This window comes from Nelusetta ayraudi, unplaced genomic scaffold (genome assembly GCF_046127955.1).
Source record: "Nelusetta ayraudi isolate G7.1 ecotype Tasmania unplaced genomic scaffold, CSIRO-AGI_Nayr_v1 ptg000033l, whole genome shotgun sequence".
Taxonomy (NCBI): Eukaryota; Metazoa; Chordata; class Actinopteri; order Tetraodontiformes; family Monacanthidae; genus Nelusetta; species Nelusetta ayraudi.
In genome coordinates this window covers 2446209-2461313 of record NW_027466083.1, presented here as the reverse complement: position 1 = coordinate 2461313, position 15105 = coordinate 2446209, and the positions used below count along the sequence as shown (strand labels likewise).

The 15105-nt window shown below is 42.6% G+C and overlaps 1 protein-coding gene across 4 annotated transcripts in view; it reads left to right on the top strand.

Moving 5' to 3' along the window:
• The window catches only part of astn1 (astrotactin 1), a 328361-nt gene that overhangs the window by 193823 nt on the left and 119433 nt on the right, over positions 1-15105 (top strand). For all 4 annotated transcript variants that reach the window (XM_076031556.1, XM_076031555.1, XM_076031553.1 and 1 more), the window contains one exon: positions 832-1020. In XM_076031556.1, the coding sequence (XP_075887671.1) occupies positions 832-1020 (189 nt within the window). The remainder of the gene's footprint in view (positions 1-831; positions 1021-15105) is intronic.

Here is a 15105-nt window from a genome sequence, read left to right as displayed (position 1 = left end):
CGTTATAGCACTTATAATGCTTTACATTAGAGGAAACTGACAAGGCAATGAAGAAATATTTCATTTAGGACTTTAATGCACCGACATGTTCATTAACTCTACTTCCACTTGTGTCTGCAGCATTTTAATTTAACATCTAATTATTTATCTGCATAATCTGCTTTAGTTAATGGGGGGTGACTCCCAGCGAGTCACTACACACTCTAACAAACACAATGTTTCCAAAGTGGTACACAATGACTTAAACACAATAAATAGATAAAAAAAAATAGCAATTACATTTATAAATCAATAATAAAAAATTGTAAGGTTATTAAAGTGGCAATAAGCTTTTTTTCACCACTAGAGGATGTCTAAAGGTCCTGATATCATCAAGAGAGGGTGTGATGTGACACTCTACCTGAGAAGAAAATAACACCACTAGAGCTTCAGGTTCCAAATTTCATTACCTTATATCTGACAACGATGGAAATTGTGTATTGTCCCTTTAAATAATCACAAAAAATACACTACTCTTACAGGAAAAACAATGCACACACATAAAAATACGTTAAAATCAAAAACCAACATGATGTGAATGGCCACATCAGAGAGATGCTTTCGAGCAGAGTTTTGAGATGAGACAGTGAGGAGGTTCGACTAACGTGGAAAGCTCGGATGCTGCGACAACAAATGAAAAAACTAACCAACAATGCATTAAGGCTTTAGTTGTGGTCTATGCTGGACTGCACAGTTCTGTGTTTCTGTTTTGTTTTGTTTTTGTCTCTCCTGCCAGACCTCAGCTCAGTGACTCCTCTCTTTCCTTCCCCTCTCTCACCCGTCCCCCTTCAGCCTTCAGCTCGGCCGTCCATTCCTTGGACGGGGCGACGCAGCGGAGCGACTTTGTCTCCATTCTCCGCGAGTTCGGGAACCACTACGTGCAGGAGGCGGTTTACGGTTTCCAGGAGTCTTGCACCATCTGGTACCCCAACAAACAGGTCCAGAGGCAGCTGTGGCTGGAGTACCAGGACATTAGCAAAGGTAGGACAGTCACACCAGTCACTCCCCCACGAGGCTGCTTCACCTCTTAAAAAGTCTCATTATATCAGTGCTTAGCAGCTATTATGGCCTGTCGCGTCACAGGGAGTGTGCATTTGCAACTGTTTTGGGTGTTTCCTGCTGCTGTTTCAGTGCTTATTGAACAGTGCAGATTTACTGTCAGTTGCTGCCACATAGCACACACACAAACTGCAATTCTATTAGCCCGAGGTTTGTGCAAAACCAATAAAAAACTGGTAGTGGAAACACTTAAACTTGGAAAAAGCTCTCAGATATAGCGAAAAGGTTTTGATGCTCTCATGAGGTGGTTTTACAGACGCATTGATATAGAGGTGCATCGCAAAAGTGTTCTGGAAACGTTTTTTTTTGTTTGTTTTTTTTTTGCATTTACACGTCACTGGATGTGACGGACAGGGTCACATGACAGTTCACTTCCAGTGACAATGTCGCGTTATGTTTGGACAGAGGAGGAAATTGAATATTTTATTTACATGAATGTATACATATATATATATATATATATATATATATATATATATATATATATATATATATACACATATATATATATATATATATATATATATATGTACCTCTCAAATGCAATGCAAAAACCACTACATCTTCAGTGTTCAAACACTCATACACAAATGCACTCATATAACACTTGAACACAAGTACCAATGGAAATGAGTGCAAACCCAATAGTGAGAGATACTTTCCAACGAGTGCTCCTAAGTGATTCCTCTGCTTTTTTGTACTTTGTCTTTGTTACTTTTTGCACATAAATGAATCTACAAACCACAGCAGCTGCCAATTCTTCCCCAACCTCTCACATGCCCACGACTGCTTTCTATAAAGCCCGCTTCCAGTTGGCTTGGTGGAGGAAAAAAAAAAAAAAAAAATCTTGTGGGAGTCCTGCAGCGATTTAAAAATGTTCATATTTACATAAGAATAAAACAAACAAATATTTCAGTTCAGAGGCACAAGATCTTTCACTTTCTCCCATAACTCCAACCGAAATTATCCAATTGTTGCTGCTTCCACCCAGCGCACGTGCTCCGTGCACCGCAGGGGTGGAAGAGCGCCCACTCTCTTAGCCGGGCTTCTTAAACAGCTGCCTCTGTTAAAAATAACACGAGTGAACTATGACTCCATTTGTTGTTTTGCTCAAATGAGCCCAAGCCTCTCCCAGTTCTCCGCAGGGATGAATCATGTCACCACTCATTAGCGCACCAGTTTGGATATTTCCAAACTTGCACGCACTCATTACTCCTCATCACATCCAGCACTTAGTTGCAGATGCCGCCAGAATAGATTTAATTGCCTTTTTTCAACAGCTTGACAGACGAGACTTGTTAAGTGACCTATTTCTTAGAAAAAACCTCCAGTTAGTACCGATGAGTTGTAGAGCTGCATAATGTGACGTGGAAGTGACAGCAACTTTGTGTTCTGTTTTAGTTTTTTTTCTGGAAAGAAACAGAAATAGAATATTGGGATGGAGGATGTGTTCACTGTCCACCACATGGTTGTGTGATGCACATTGCTGTATGTCCAGTCCAGTAGGCTCTTTAGGAGAATTTGTGTTTGCGTGAAAATCAAAGCAACGTTGCTTTTTTTCAGGTCCTCCTAAAAATACCAACATACACTAACTCACAAGAAGTGAGAGAGGTTTGGCTGGATTTTTTAAATTCAATTTGAATTTGGCCTTCTCTAAACTTCTGAACAGTGTTTATCTTTTCAGTGTTTCAGTACGTATTGCATAACATGCTGACATTAGCGTTGAAAATCATTGACACAAGTGTCCATGAGTGATGAGCTCTTACGATCCTAAAGATTGCATTTAAACTTGTGCTATCAGCGGATGGTAGCGGGTGAGGAGCAGCAAGAAAACAGAACATACATATAAAAAACAGAATACAAATGAAAATAAAAGCATGATAACAGCATAAAATAGCAAACGATGGCTGTCTGTAAGGCGAGATGAGTGAGTGAGGTGCTCACTCAGCGGGTGTCTGTTGGTTTATACACCAGACTGGCAGAGAGAGGAGTGCAATTGCGAAGCCTCTTTGTTTTGGGATACGTGCTGTGCTCGGCTGCGCTCTCTAGTGGTGAAAACGACTTAATTAAGATGCAGCTTTTGTCAAAGCCGAGTGTTTTACTAAGTATGTGCCAAATGTATTTACACTTTGTTTTGTCAAATGTTTTTACAATTACTCTGATCTTGACAGAACTACATAATCTTTAATCGAACCATGTCAACCATCATTAACCATCTCACCGTCATCACGCGTTTGTTTCTGCACCAGTGACACTGCAGCAAGTTATTCCAATCAAGGATTGTGATTAATCAGATGAAATGACTGTTATTAACTTGATTAAAGATTTTAATCGATTGATGGCATTAATTTGAACAGTCCTCTTCATTGTGCGCTTCACATTTTGACATGAGACCAAGAAGATGGTGAACTAAACGGTCATATAAGAAGTTATTGAGACGCTGACACGTTATTTTGTTTTGGTCTACCCACCACTGTTGTTATTTCAATCAATTGTTTAAGATGAAAAAATTACCACTGCATGCTTTCACCTTAATACCCTACTTTCAAAACATAATCACTGTAGCACTTTCTGTTGCTCCATAAATTATGCCCCAAGGTCAATTATTCTGCACTTTGTTTATGTCAGGCTTTGGCCTTCATGTTAACTTGTCATGCATCCGTATAAAAGCACAGCTTAGCATGATTGTTTCTCTAGTACACCAAGACCACTGCAAGACTGGCCGCCTTTAGCCCCCCCGAGTCTGTGGTTTCACACCCTGGCACCCTTCGAAGAGGGATTCCTTCTTTATTGTGCATTCTTCCAAGGTTCAGTCCTGCTGAGATAAGTACACATACGTTACCCAAATTTCGCACCTGCGTTTAGGAACAGCACAGCAATTACAAAAATACTAGAGAAGTGAACTTTGCTGAGATGTAAACATTCAAGTTATGGGGCTTATGCGAGGAAAAAAAACAAAAAAAAAACAAAAAACAAGGCAGAGCAAAGCAAACATACAATTTAAATGCTAATGTGATACAGAGTGTACTCAGTGGTTCGGGTGGTTGAGCCGGGAATCTGTGCTAGATTCAATCATTCCGTGTGTTAAAATTGATTTTTATTCTGATGACTTTGACCTCCGTGTTTTGCCGGACCACTCAAAGCCATTCATTCATTCATTTGTTTGTTTGCGGTTGCTTGCGCTTTAACCTGTGCCTGCATAAAGTATGCACTTTAAGCATTGCGCCACAGATGTGCAGACGCTAACACTCATTCCACCCACACTTTGTTGTGAATGTAAATTTGTTTTGATCTGTGTTGTCTGTTGTCATATTTTTTCTCGGCAGAAAGGAATGAAGTCTTGTTAAGTTTTGACTGAGAGGTTGAATTGATGTACTCCAAATAGCCAAATTTTTACTACCGTGTCTTCTCAGTCAAGCCTGTGAGCTATCGAGCAGAGGCCAGATATCACAGTGACTACGCAGACAATAAAGCTCTATTTCTTAGTATTTAGTCGTTTTAGTGTCATTCACTTGCAGTCGTTGCAGGAGTGTTCATTTACTTCAGGTACACATTTGTAGCGTTACCATTCCACACGTCATAGCACAGCGACAAAATCAGCTCCATATCGGGAGGGACGACTGGATGTAGCTAACGCTTCTGAAACCAGTCCAGGACACGGACAGACTCCATTGGATGAAATGAAAACGTGAAGAAAAACCGTGAAATCAGCATCATCTATCTTAATGTCTGCATGGCATCTTGGGAACGTCGTGGCCTTTTGGAGGGAGTAATGAGCTCACAGGAGAGTTTGATGATCCGTGTCTCCGCCCTTTGCTCCACAGACAGGACTGCTGCCTCTCCTTTCCTATTCAGGGAAAAGCGCTTCTGATCATTTTGTGCACCTAAGCTGCCTGAGGCACTGCTGCTACCTGCAGTTTCTGGGCTTATGTTAATCATTCCAAATCAAATAATGCAGTTTTGCCCCGTAGTTTCACAGGGCTTTTGCCTGGATCAGTGCATATCATTGCAGATTACAATTTGTAATGTTTAGTTTTTTTGAAGGAGCTCTACAATGGGGATTTTCAGATTCAGTAAATTAATTTTGCTGGTCTACTTGTAACAATAAACAAGGTTGGTTTGGTCAAAATCTCCTTGTTTGAGCTGTACAGGCCTTAAATAAAAACAAGCTTTTGTCTCACTCACTTGATTTCTAGGCCACTTCAATGAGCGTTTGATGTGTGGAGTTGATCTTAGCAGAGCAACTCTCAGTGGCTCGCTCCGTAAAGTTGGATCAAGACTCGTTTCCTAATGACCCGTAAAGTTTACGAGTGAACACGGCGACGCACAAGTTCGTCCACTTGGCGCCGCACCATCATCCCGACATCCGTCTTGGTGGGCCGCTGGCCATAGCTCATTAAGTGGAGTCAGTCTGTGTGTCAGCCTGCACAAGTGTGTGTGTGTGTGTGTGTGTTTGGCTGAGATGCTACATCTGGAAGATTAATAGCACTTTCATTCCTTCACCAGGTTGCAATATGAGTTTCCTATTGTTGGACACATGACCTCAATTACTGCATCCTAGATCAGTGGCGAGCGGCCGGAAAGCCTCTGCTGCTTTGTCACTGTGGCGAGCACTGTATTATATCAAGGAGCAGCGTTGGGGAAGTTTAAGGCCTTTAAAGGCTTGCAGGAACAGCTTTAGTTAATTCACAACATGATCCTCTGTAAGCCTCAACAAAGTCGCTCTGCAGCCACCAATGTTCGCGGGAGACTCTGCACAACAGAGGAGACTACAATATAAATGCAACCCTTCCCCCCAAAAAAGAAAGAGGGAGATAAATGTGTTGTAACTGCAGCACGGTGGTGCTTAGAAGAAGTCGCTGAACTTTTCAATGTTATTAAAAAATGTCCCTCACACTCAGCTGGTGGGTGGTGTTCAGGAGCACCAACAGCAGCAGCTGGACGCTGAAAGTTGACTGGGCATGCGGGAGTGTTTTGACCCTCACGGTGAACTGTACGTCTGCCATGTACAGCAGTGTAGGTGGATGCATTGGCTCACAGCCTGATGGTTATCTTTGGTTTGCAACAAGCAAGTGTGGAAGCAGTAAATGAGAGACGCATCATTGCATTACTGCCGTGAAACTGCCGCTAGAGAAAAAAAACAAGCAAATACCGACACGAGAAGAAGAACTATTGTGACTGCTCTGCGTTTTATTGACACGTTGAACATTGACATGAAATCTTTTTAATTTCTTCTTGACTGTTTCTTTGGTCTCAGCCTGTCCTCTGCCCAACCTCACGTCCTCTTCCTCTGCATCCAAATCTCCTCTGTGGTCTTCCTCTAGACTTGCAGCTTCCTGCTCCTTGCTCCTCTGTTCATCTCAGTCTGACCTCTCTGGCATGAGAGAAAACATATTGAGATAATGCTCATGGACTTGAATTTGTCTATTTTAGACTTCTTTAAGAGATGGTTATCTTTGATTCTCACACCAAGACCAGAAGGTCATTTTTCTGAGCCAAACAAGCCCTGGTTTTGATTTGGCAGATGAAACACTGTGTGCTCGGGCCAGTACATATTTGAAGGTCACCAGCCTTTGGCCAAAAAAAAATTCATTTCACGCGCTGCATATACAAATACACCACATCCAACGATAAGATTCCGAAATTCTGCAATGTTATCACCATACTGGGAGAGCTGCCTGAGGATGTTCCAACAACTGCCTCCAAACTTCTTATCAAAGCCACCCTAAAATGGAGACGGCACCAAATAACACTTGAAAATGGTCCAATCAGATGCCGACTAGATGTGAATACGATTAACCTTATTTAGCTTTAGCCTCCTTCTTCCGCTGACATCGTGAGCTGCCGTGTGAAGAGTCTGTGCGGACCAGTGAGCCTCAAAATAATTAGGCGCTTCTGTCAACGCGTTCCAACAGCAATTAAAATGTGAGTATGCTTCAGAAACACCTAAAGGTGACATTATGGGGTTTGTTAAACCGCTGAGTGCTCGACGGAAATTAAAAACACGGGGTGCAGATGGGAGTTTCTGGCACTGAGTTGCCCTCCTGTGGCTTTTGCCTCAAACTTTCTTGGTCCTTTCCTCAATCATTTCTTTTTTATTTTATTTTTTTTTACCTCAAACTCCCCCTCTTCCTCCCTCAGTTCCATCACCGCGACCTTCTGTATCCTCCTCCTCAGAGTCAGGTGTCAGCGCTCTCTCGGCACTGTAGCCTCACGCGCTGCGCAGAGCAGCACAGGTGCGTGTGTGTGCGCGCGTGTGTGTGATCACCATGCCAGCAGCCAGGTAAAAATAGGTGCCTTATTTATTCTATTAGGGCCTGTCATCTTAACAAAGAGGCAGCAGAGGAAGAAGCCTCGCTCCGGGGGGAACAGAGTAGAGACGGGCTGGAGGAGAGCGAGCCGTGCTGCACACCTGCTCATAACACATGCCTCTGTTAGCGCCACCTACTGTACCTACACCGCAGTTCTCACACATATTGTGCGCACATCACAGCTTGTTTTGTTGTGGTCTGGTGGTGAGAAGCATCTAGAATGGGCTGTATTGCTGTTTTTCTGGAGTTGTTGCGCTGAGGGGATTGATTTTCAAATGTGTTTCTACACTTTTCCCCACTTCTCAAAACTCCACTTGTCATGAAAACATAACAAATGACATGGAAGTGTATATTTTTATCTCCAAAAAATATTTTTTTTTTGCAATGTACCATTGAAATCCTGGTGTTCATTATAACACTGGTATCATGGAGACCATGCAGACCATGCAGACCATGCACGATAAGGGGAGTTTCAATGCTTTAAATCCCTATTTAAATGTAGCATTTATTTTTAGGGCATTTATTTTTAGTAACTAATGATGCAAAATAGCTTCCAAATTAAATGTGCAGTGAAAATAGTGCAGGATAAATAAATGTACACTGTGATTGATATAGACGAGAATTCAAAATATAACCACGATTAGGAACGTAAGAATGTGATCAGAAATAACTCTGCAAAGTCAAATACAAACATCTCAAACTTTTCAGCCCAAAGAACAATCACATGAAGCTCATGTGTCTGTTCAGACTGAATCTCAGTGCAGTGCAGTGTTTGTGTTTAACGTCAGACTTCAAAAACCATTTGACTGACCAGCAGTCACATTAATGCAGCACTTTGAATGCACGTCTGCTTTTTGAAGAGCCACAAACAAGGGTGGAACCACTCGTCCTTGCACCCGCACACCTCATTGTAACGTTGCTCGCTTGCAAACAATGGAAAGCACTTCCAAACCTGCACACACTCAAACCACTTCAAAATGAATTAGAAATACAGAAATAAAATTATGTGCACACACACACACACACACACACACACACACACACACACACACACACACACATGCGCGCAATTAGTGTTGCTTTACCATTTTAAACATTACAGTGTCCAGACCAAAAAAATCACATTCATGACTCATGAGCGTATTCACACAGTAGATGTAGACTTAATAGACGTGCATTTTAAAACAAAAACATCATTAAAATGACAAGATGTTCTTGTATTACCACTTATAAATAAGAACCCAACTGCATGGAGGGCAACCATCCACTAAAGTGCATCATAACAGGCATTACTTCCCTCCAACGTGTGCACGCTCTGCACCTTTTCCCGCCACAATAATGTCCTCAGCCATGTGGAGCAGTGTTGTAATGCAAAGACAAACATTGCTCAATGAACAGTAAAAAAAAAAAAATTCTGCACAGGTGTCATATTGTAAGCCCTTCGCCTCGGGCTACTCAGCCTGTAATAAATATTCCATGTGTGGAGCGCTATTTTGGGGTCTCCAGAGGCACTGGCCAGTCTCTTGCACTTTTCTTCCGTGGCAGCGCTTCCTCTGCATTTCAGCCGGATTCCACACAGCAGAGCACCAAACCTGTGTGAGTTGGAAAGTTCATAGCTTCTTCCTTTAGTATCAGTCGGCGTAGAAAGCTGTTTGTTCATGCATCCTACAAGCGTGAGTAACAACAGAACAACTTTTGTCGTTGTTGACTTGTGATTTCATTTGAACGCAGCAGTGGCTGCATTTAAAGATTATATATTATCTAAAAAGGGGTATTGGCGTTTTTTGTCATTGGTTTAAATTGATTAAAACATTTATTTAAGTTGTATACATACACACACACATTCACATATTTAATGGTTTGATCATTAAACTGTAAGTTTTAAAGAATGTAAAGATTCACAGCCTGTCATCATAGAATTGATCCAACACAACTGACTCCTGAAGGTAACTCCTCACTGTGACTTGAGACAGTTAATGAAGAAGAAAGACAATTTTTCTGTAATCTATAATGTAAACGTAATACAAATCTGTTACAATTATCTCTATAAACAATGAATGAAGGCCACAGGATTCAGTGACTACGGAGAAAAAAAATACTCAACCAATGAGTAACCAAATAACAACTGATTCACACTGAATGCTGCAACCAAGAAAACAAAAATCTTCCTATTGCACGATCTGGTAATTTCTTCTAATATAATATATGCTTTATTATAGTTTATACTGTGTATTTCCAGTCATATTAGTCATATGATTGTCTCGATGGGTTGCTGTGATCGCCTGTGTGGATTTCTTTTCTTTTTTTTTTTTAAAATATATATACGCTGGAGTTTTTGCTTTAGCTTCTGTGAGAACGTTGTGGTGCAGCTGTTCATCTGTGTTTTCATAACCTGCTGTGTGTGCAGCGCCACCTCCCTCAACTTATCAACGTCATGTAGTTAATATAGATGTCAAATTCCATTATGATTCTCACTGCAGTCCTCCCATTGGAAATCTGAGAACACGTGACTTCGACCCAACATAGTTAAGTACGGGGGGGGGGGGGGGGGGGGGAGCGCCGCCGCTGCTGCTGATGAATATTTGTCTTCATCAGGTTTCATAAATTTTGGTTTTGTGGATTCAAGAATAGGATGGAATCTAAAATTTCTTTCTGGATTAGCTTGTGTGCAGCCGAATGTGGTTGCGTTTGTGAGTCTTTTCTAATGACTGAAAGTTCCATTGTAAAATTGAGATTAAAATAAATGATGGATCCAGAAGCATTTTATTAAGAATTAGTCATATTTTTTTTGTTTTGGGACCTCTTCATCTCTCACCTGCCGAACATCTCTGGAGCTGTGATACAGACGAGTGGTGAAGGAGGAGTGGAGGTTTGAGGGGGGCGCTGAGGACCAATCTCCAGGTGAAGAGAGCAGAGTGTGTGTGTGTGTGGGGGGGGGGATGAGCGGATAAAAGTAATGGCAGGAATGATGGACGGGTACAGAAAACCCCCAGACGGTGGGTGAGGCGGCGGCGGTGGAGGTGGAGGTGGCGGTGGCAGCGGGGCGCGTCGGGGAACAGAGTGGGCGTGTGATTGTGATGGGAGCGTGAAGCAGGAAGAAAGAGAGAAGGAGACGTCAGCAGGCGAGGTGAGAGGAGCAGATTATCAAGAGCAGAGGATGAGGATGACAAGAGGGAGGAGGGGGGGAGGGGCAGTGCGGCAGCTGTGATATGGAGGCAGTGGGATCAGAGGAGGTGTGGGCGAAGGTGTTGGAGATGTCTTGCGCTTCTCTGAGGAGGAGGAAGAGGAGAAGGAGGATGAGGAGGCGGAAGAGGGGGAGGAGAAGGGAGGGGTGACAAATGTCCTCGTGTTTTGTTTTTTTTTTCAAGCAGACACAGACCTCCATTAGCACCTATGAGTGCGATTGTGAGTTCTGTTGGGGTTTAGTGAGCATTTGGAATAGCCCATTGTGTGTGTGTACGTGTGTGTATTCATCTGTTTGTGCATCCGTGCAGCAGCAGAAGGGAAAAGAAGAAAAAAAAAATCTCAAGTTGTATTTAATTCGCCAGGCCTAACGAAGTGGAACTGCTCACTCAGCTGAAGTCCAGATCAGAGATGAGAAACAGATTGTCCAGCAGGTCCGCGGCGAAACTGGTTCAAACAGTGCCCAGTCAGCACATTCACAGACCCCCCACCCCCACCCCACCCCCGTCCGCTCCTCCCTCCCCCGACAGAACAGAGGCGGAAGTCGTTCTGTTTGTACTCGGCGAGATTACATGAATCTCATCGAGATGAAGTGGGCTGAAAACACAGGCCGTTGGTGCTGCGACGCCACTTATCAACTTACAGACATTCAGCGGCGTAAGCGGAGGGTCAGCTATGGGGAAAAGTTTGAGATGTTTCTCAGAAGGTCAAACTTGTTGCTGTAAAAAGGAGCAACGAACGCTGTGATGGTGCAAAGAGGCGCATTGAGTAAATATGTAATTTACAAACTACACAACTTAACTCTTGTCTGCTGCCTTTCATTCCATTTTGCTCACAACCGCATCTCACTGGATACTTTTTGGTCGTGTTGCAGTACCTGAGATTGGCCTTGGTCTCCAGACCACTTTTTAAGGGTCTCAGGAATTTTAATGAAGACCCGTCGAGACTTAAGCAACACTGTAATGACACGATAATAACGGAAAATAATCCAGCTGCTGCCATAAATAATCCAGCTGCTGCCATTTCACATTCTGTTTGTGACACCAAGAGTGGCACCTTGCCCCCTTAAGTTATTTTCTAATTTTATGAAGGAAAGAAAATGATGGATACCTTGCTGAAAAGAGAGGTTGCTGCTCTATTTAGAAGCAAACTTTATTTCAAAAAAGATACTGATCATTTTTGTCTGTTTGTTATTTTTCTTTGATATATAAGGTCTTGGTCAGGTCTCGATCTCGACACTCTCTAGTCCTGATAAGGTCTCGGTTGGTGCGGTCCTTACTGCAACACTACTTTTTGAGTCCATTCTCTGTAAACCAGAGAAAAAGAAGATTCCAGTGCAGAACAATACAGTTTCTGAAAAATAATGAGGGCAGTGTCTGGTGCAACCACAATGCCAAATTCAGAGTCGCTTAAATCCTAACTTGTGACACCACATTGATGCAAAATTGTTTTATTTTCTGCCAGTTGTTGACGGTACAAAGGCACTCGCAGCGGCGGCAAGGAGCAGCTATTGTATTGGTTTTGTGATGAAAATGCATGTCTGTTGTTCAGCTGATGGCTCAAACTGAAAAAAAAACAAGAGGATTAGTTGTTTTGAAGTCAATACGATTGCAATGTTACTTTTTTTTTTTTTTTTTCCAATCAGAATCAAAAAATGTTGTCTTTACCCTACTATCAAGCGTATGTTCTGCTGTGAAGAAGACGAGAGCTGAGAGGGAGGCCAGTGATTTTCTTTGCTGTACTGGTAACTCTCAGGAGAGCCATGCCTGCTCGGCTGCTCAACAGCATGCAGGTCGTTGTGCAGTTGCTCGGTTTGTTTTCTCCTGAGCAGTGCTCGTAGGACTCTGAAAAACTTTGTCCGTTCTCAGCAAACTCTGCAGAGCCGTTCGGACCAGAGTGGGAATGGAACATTCTGGTCCATTTCAGGTCCTCGCTGATGTGGGAACTTCAATCAGGAAGCTTTCTCCAAACGCTCTCCCAGTATTTCCAGTGGCAGCAGTGGCAGGAACTGGTGCCAGGATGGTTTGAGATGGTCTGGGACTGTTTGACAGTACTGCCCTTCAGTCACAGAAGAGTTTTTTTTGTTTTATGTTGTTCCCTTCCTCAAACTTTGTAGAGAAAGTCAGATGCTCACATGCATTTTTGAAAACTGTTGCTCTGAAAAATATGAATCTTGAACCATCACTGTTACTTCCACTGTTGCATACAACAAGATGGCATTTCAGAAATCCCATTCCTGCTTAATCTTATTTACCGAATAAGTTTGATTTACTGAACTTCCCTTTATATCATTATCACTGATTTGCTCAACAACATGACACAAACCTTGAATCATGGGCTGGTTTCTATCAGTCATTGGCACGCGGAGGAACAGGAGACTTGCGTCAAGGCTGTGCAGCCGACACATCTGCAGCGTCACCTTGAGGCTGCCAACATTGACAAAAGTCACTGAGAAATATCTCCAACACCTTGTTGCATCTATAGCAAGAAGAATCAAGGTGGCTCTGAAGGCTCGGGACTGTCGGACCCTCATTGAATTTATGTAGTCCTAAAGGGACAATCATTTTCATCATTGTCAGATTTAAGGTCATAAAAATTGGTATGCGAGGACCTAGTGGTGTTTTTTCTTCTGGGGCAGAGCGTCACATCTCCCAGGCTGTTGATGGAGCCCTTTCTGTCAGGCCGGGACTTGAGGCAGGACTCAGACTCAGAGGTTTTTACCGGAATCAAGCAACTTTATTTCACAAGCAATCTATCTCTAGTCAGCGTGATCAAATAAACAGGCTGTGAAAGTCCTAATCACTCAGGGCTATCAGGAAAACTAACAAAGAAAAAAATAAAATAAGATAAAAAATAAATAAAAAAAAATCACTCCTAAGGAGGACAAGGAACTTAAGTCCAAAATAATCAAACCTAATTCTATTCCAAGATGATAACAAAATCAAAATCACTCGCAAGCAGGAAAAAGACTGACCAACAAACAACAGCCTACTTTAACAACAAAACTTAGCATGAACAAAAAAAAAAAAAAAATCACTCAACCTTGCGGACCAACTGTCTTACTGTGACATCTTCAGGCTGTGAGCAGGCTCAGGGCTCGACGTGACAGACGACGACACTCTGGCACAAGACAAGGGGAACGCAGACTATTTGAACACACAAGGTAACAAGGCACAGCTGGAAACAATGGGTAATTGGGTCAGACGAACTGGTGGAACATGAGGAGAGGTTGTGATCTCAAACGAGAGGAAGTTGTCAAAATAAAACAGGAAATGACGAGACAAAACCCCAAGACGAGACAAAACCTCACCATGGTGTGACACTTTCTATCTTTTTGTCAACACAGTCAAAGCACAGCGCTTGCATTTTAGTGCATGTGAATCTCTGCAGCCCTGCCACCATTTGAAATAACAAAAAACAAGCGTCCCTACTGCAGGCAAACGTGCCACAACTTCAGAAAATGCATTCAAATTGCATAAAACACACTCCTAAGGAATGTTCACCAATAGCTAAAAAATTATGCTGCACATAACTCTCAATCAAGAGAGTTGTATTTTGTTACCAGAAATGTTAATGTCACTCCACTGAGGAAAAAATGTAACCAAACAAAATCACTTCTTAGAGTTAAAGTTCAAAAAACAAAATTACTCTGAAGAGGAAAAAACGTCATGAAAAGTTTCAAACTCAAAATCACTGCAAACAGAAAAAAACATTGTGAGAAACGTAAAAGGTTTCAACAAAAATCTTGGCTGACTCGACAAACAGAAATGCCAGACCTGATGCCAAGGTTGTGGCGCAGGGGCTGCTGTTCTCTGTTGGAAGAAGATGAACTGCCGCAGGACCGAGGAAGACACTTGCTGTGTCTCAATTCAGGGTCTGCATCCTTGAAGTACTCATTTTGAAAGGAAGTTGCGTCATCGCACTGCGCGAAAGCTTGTCCCAATTCCCAAGGGTGCTTAAGACGCTCAAAATGCATACTCGGAAATACGCACTCGTTTTAGCCAATTCCAAGGATGCACCGCTACTATCCTTCGTGTACTTTGCGTGCTGCTGCAAAGCATCCTGGGATCCTGGGAAGTCAGCTGAAATTAGCAGCATGTACTGGCAAAGACACTTAAATTTCACATAAAATATTCAGTTTTAACATTGGGTTTTTATTTATTTGAACATCCAACGCCATCAGTAGATGGAAAACCAATGGTTAGCTTGATGCTATGAAAACGTCACTTCCGGGGTTGGCCAGCAGGAGGGAACGGCGGTGACGCAACGAGGAAATAAGCCGAACACTAGACCGTCCCGAGTGGTTACCGGGGAGGCGGGGTTTGGTCCGTCCTTCTAGGCTGGGTACTCGAAGAACGCTTCCTTCAGACGGAGGACACTCGGTCTGAAGAGTGCAGACCCTGAATTGAGACACAGCAACTGACTGTGCACACACAAGGTAATGGTGAACTGGTGGTAACAATCAGGGTGACAAAGACTAATTATAAATACCCAGAAAAAAAATCACGTAAGC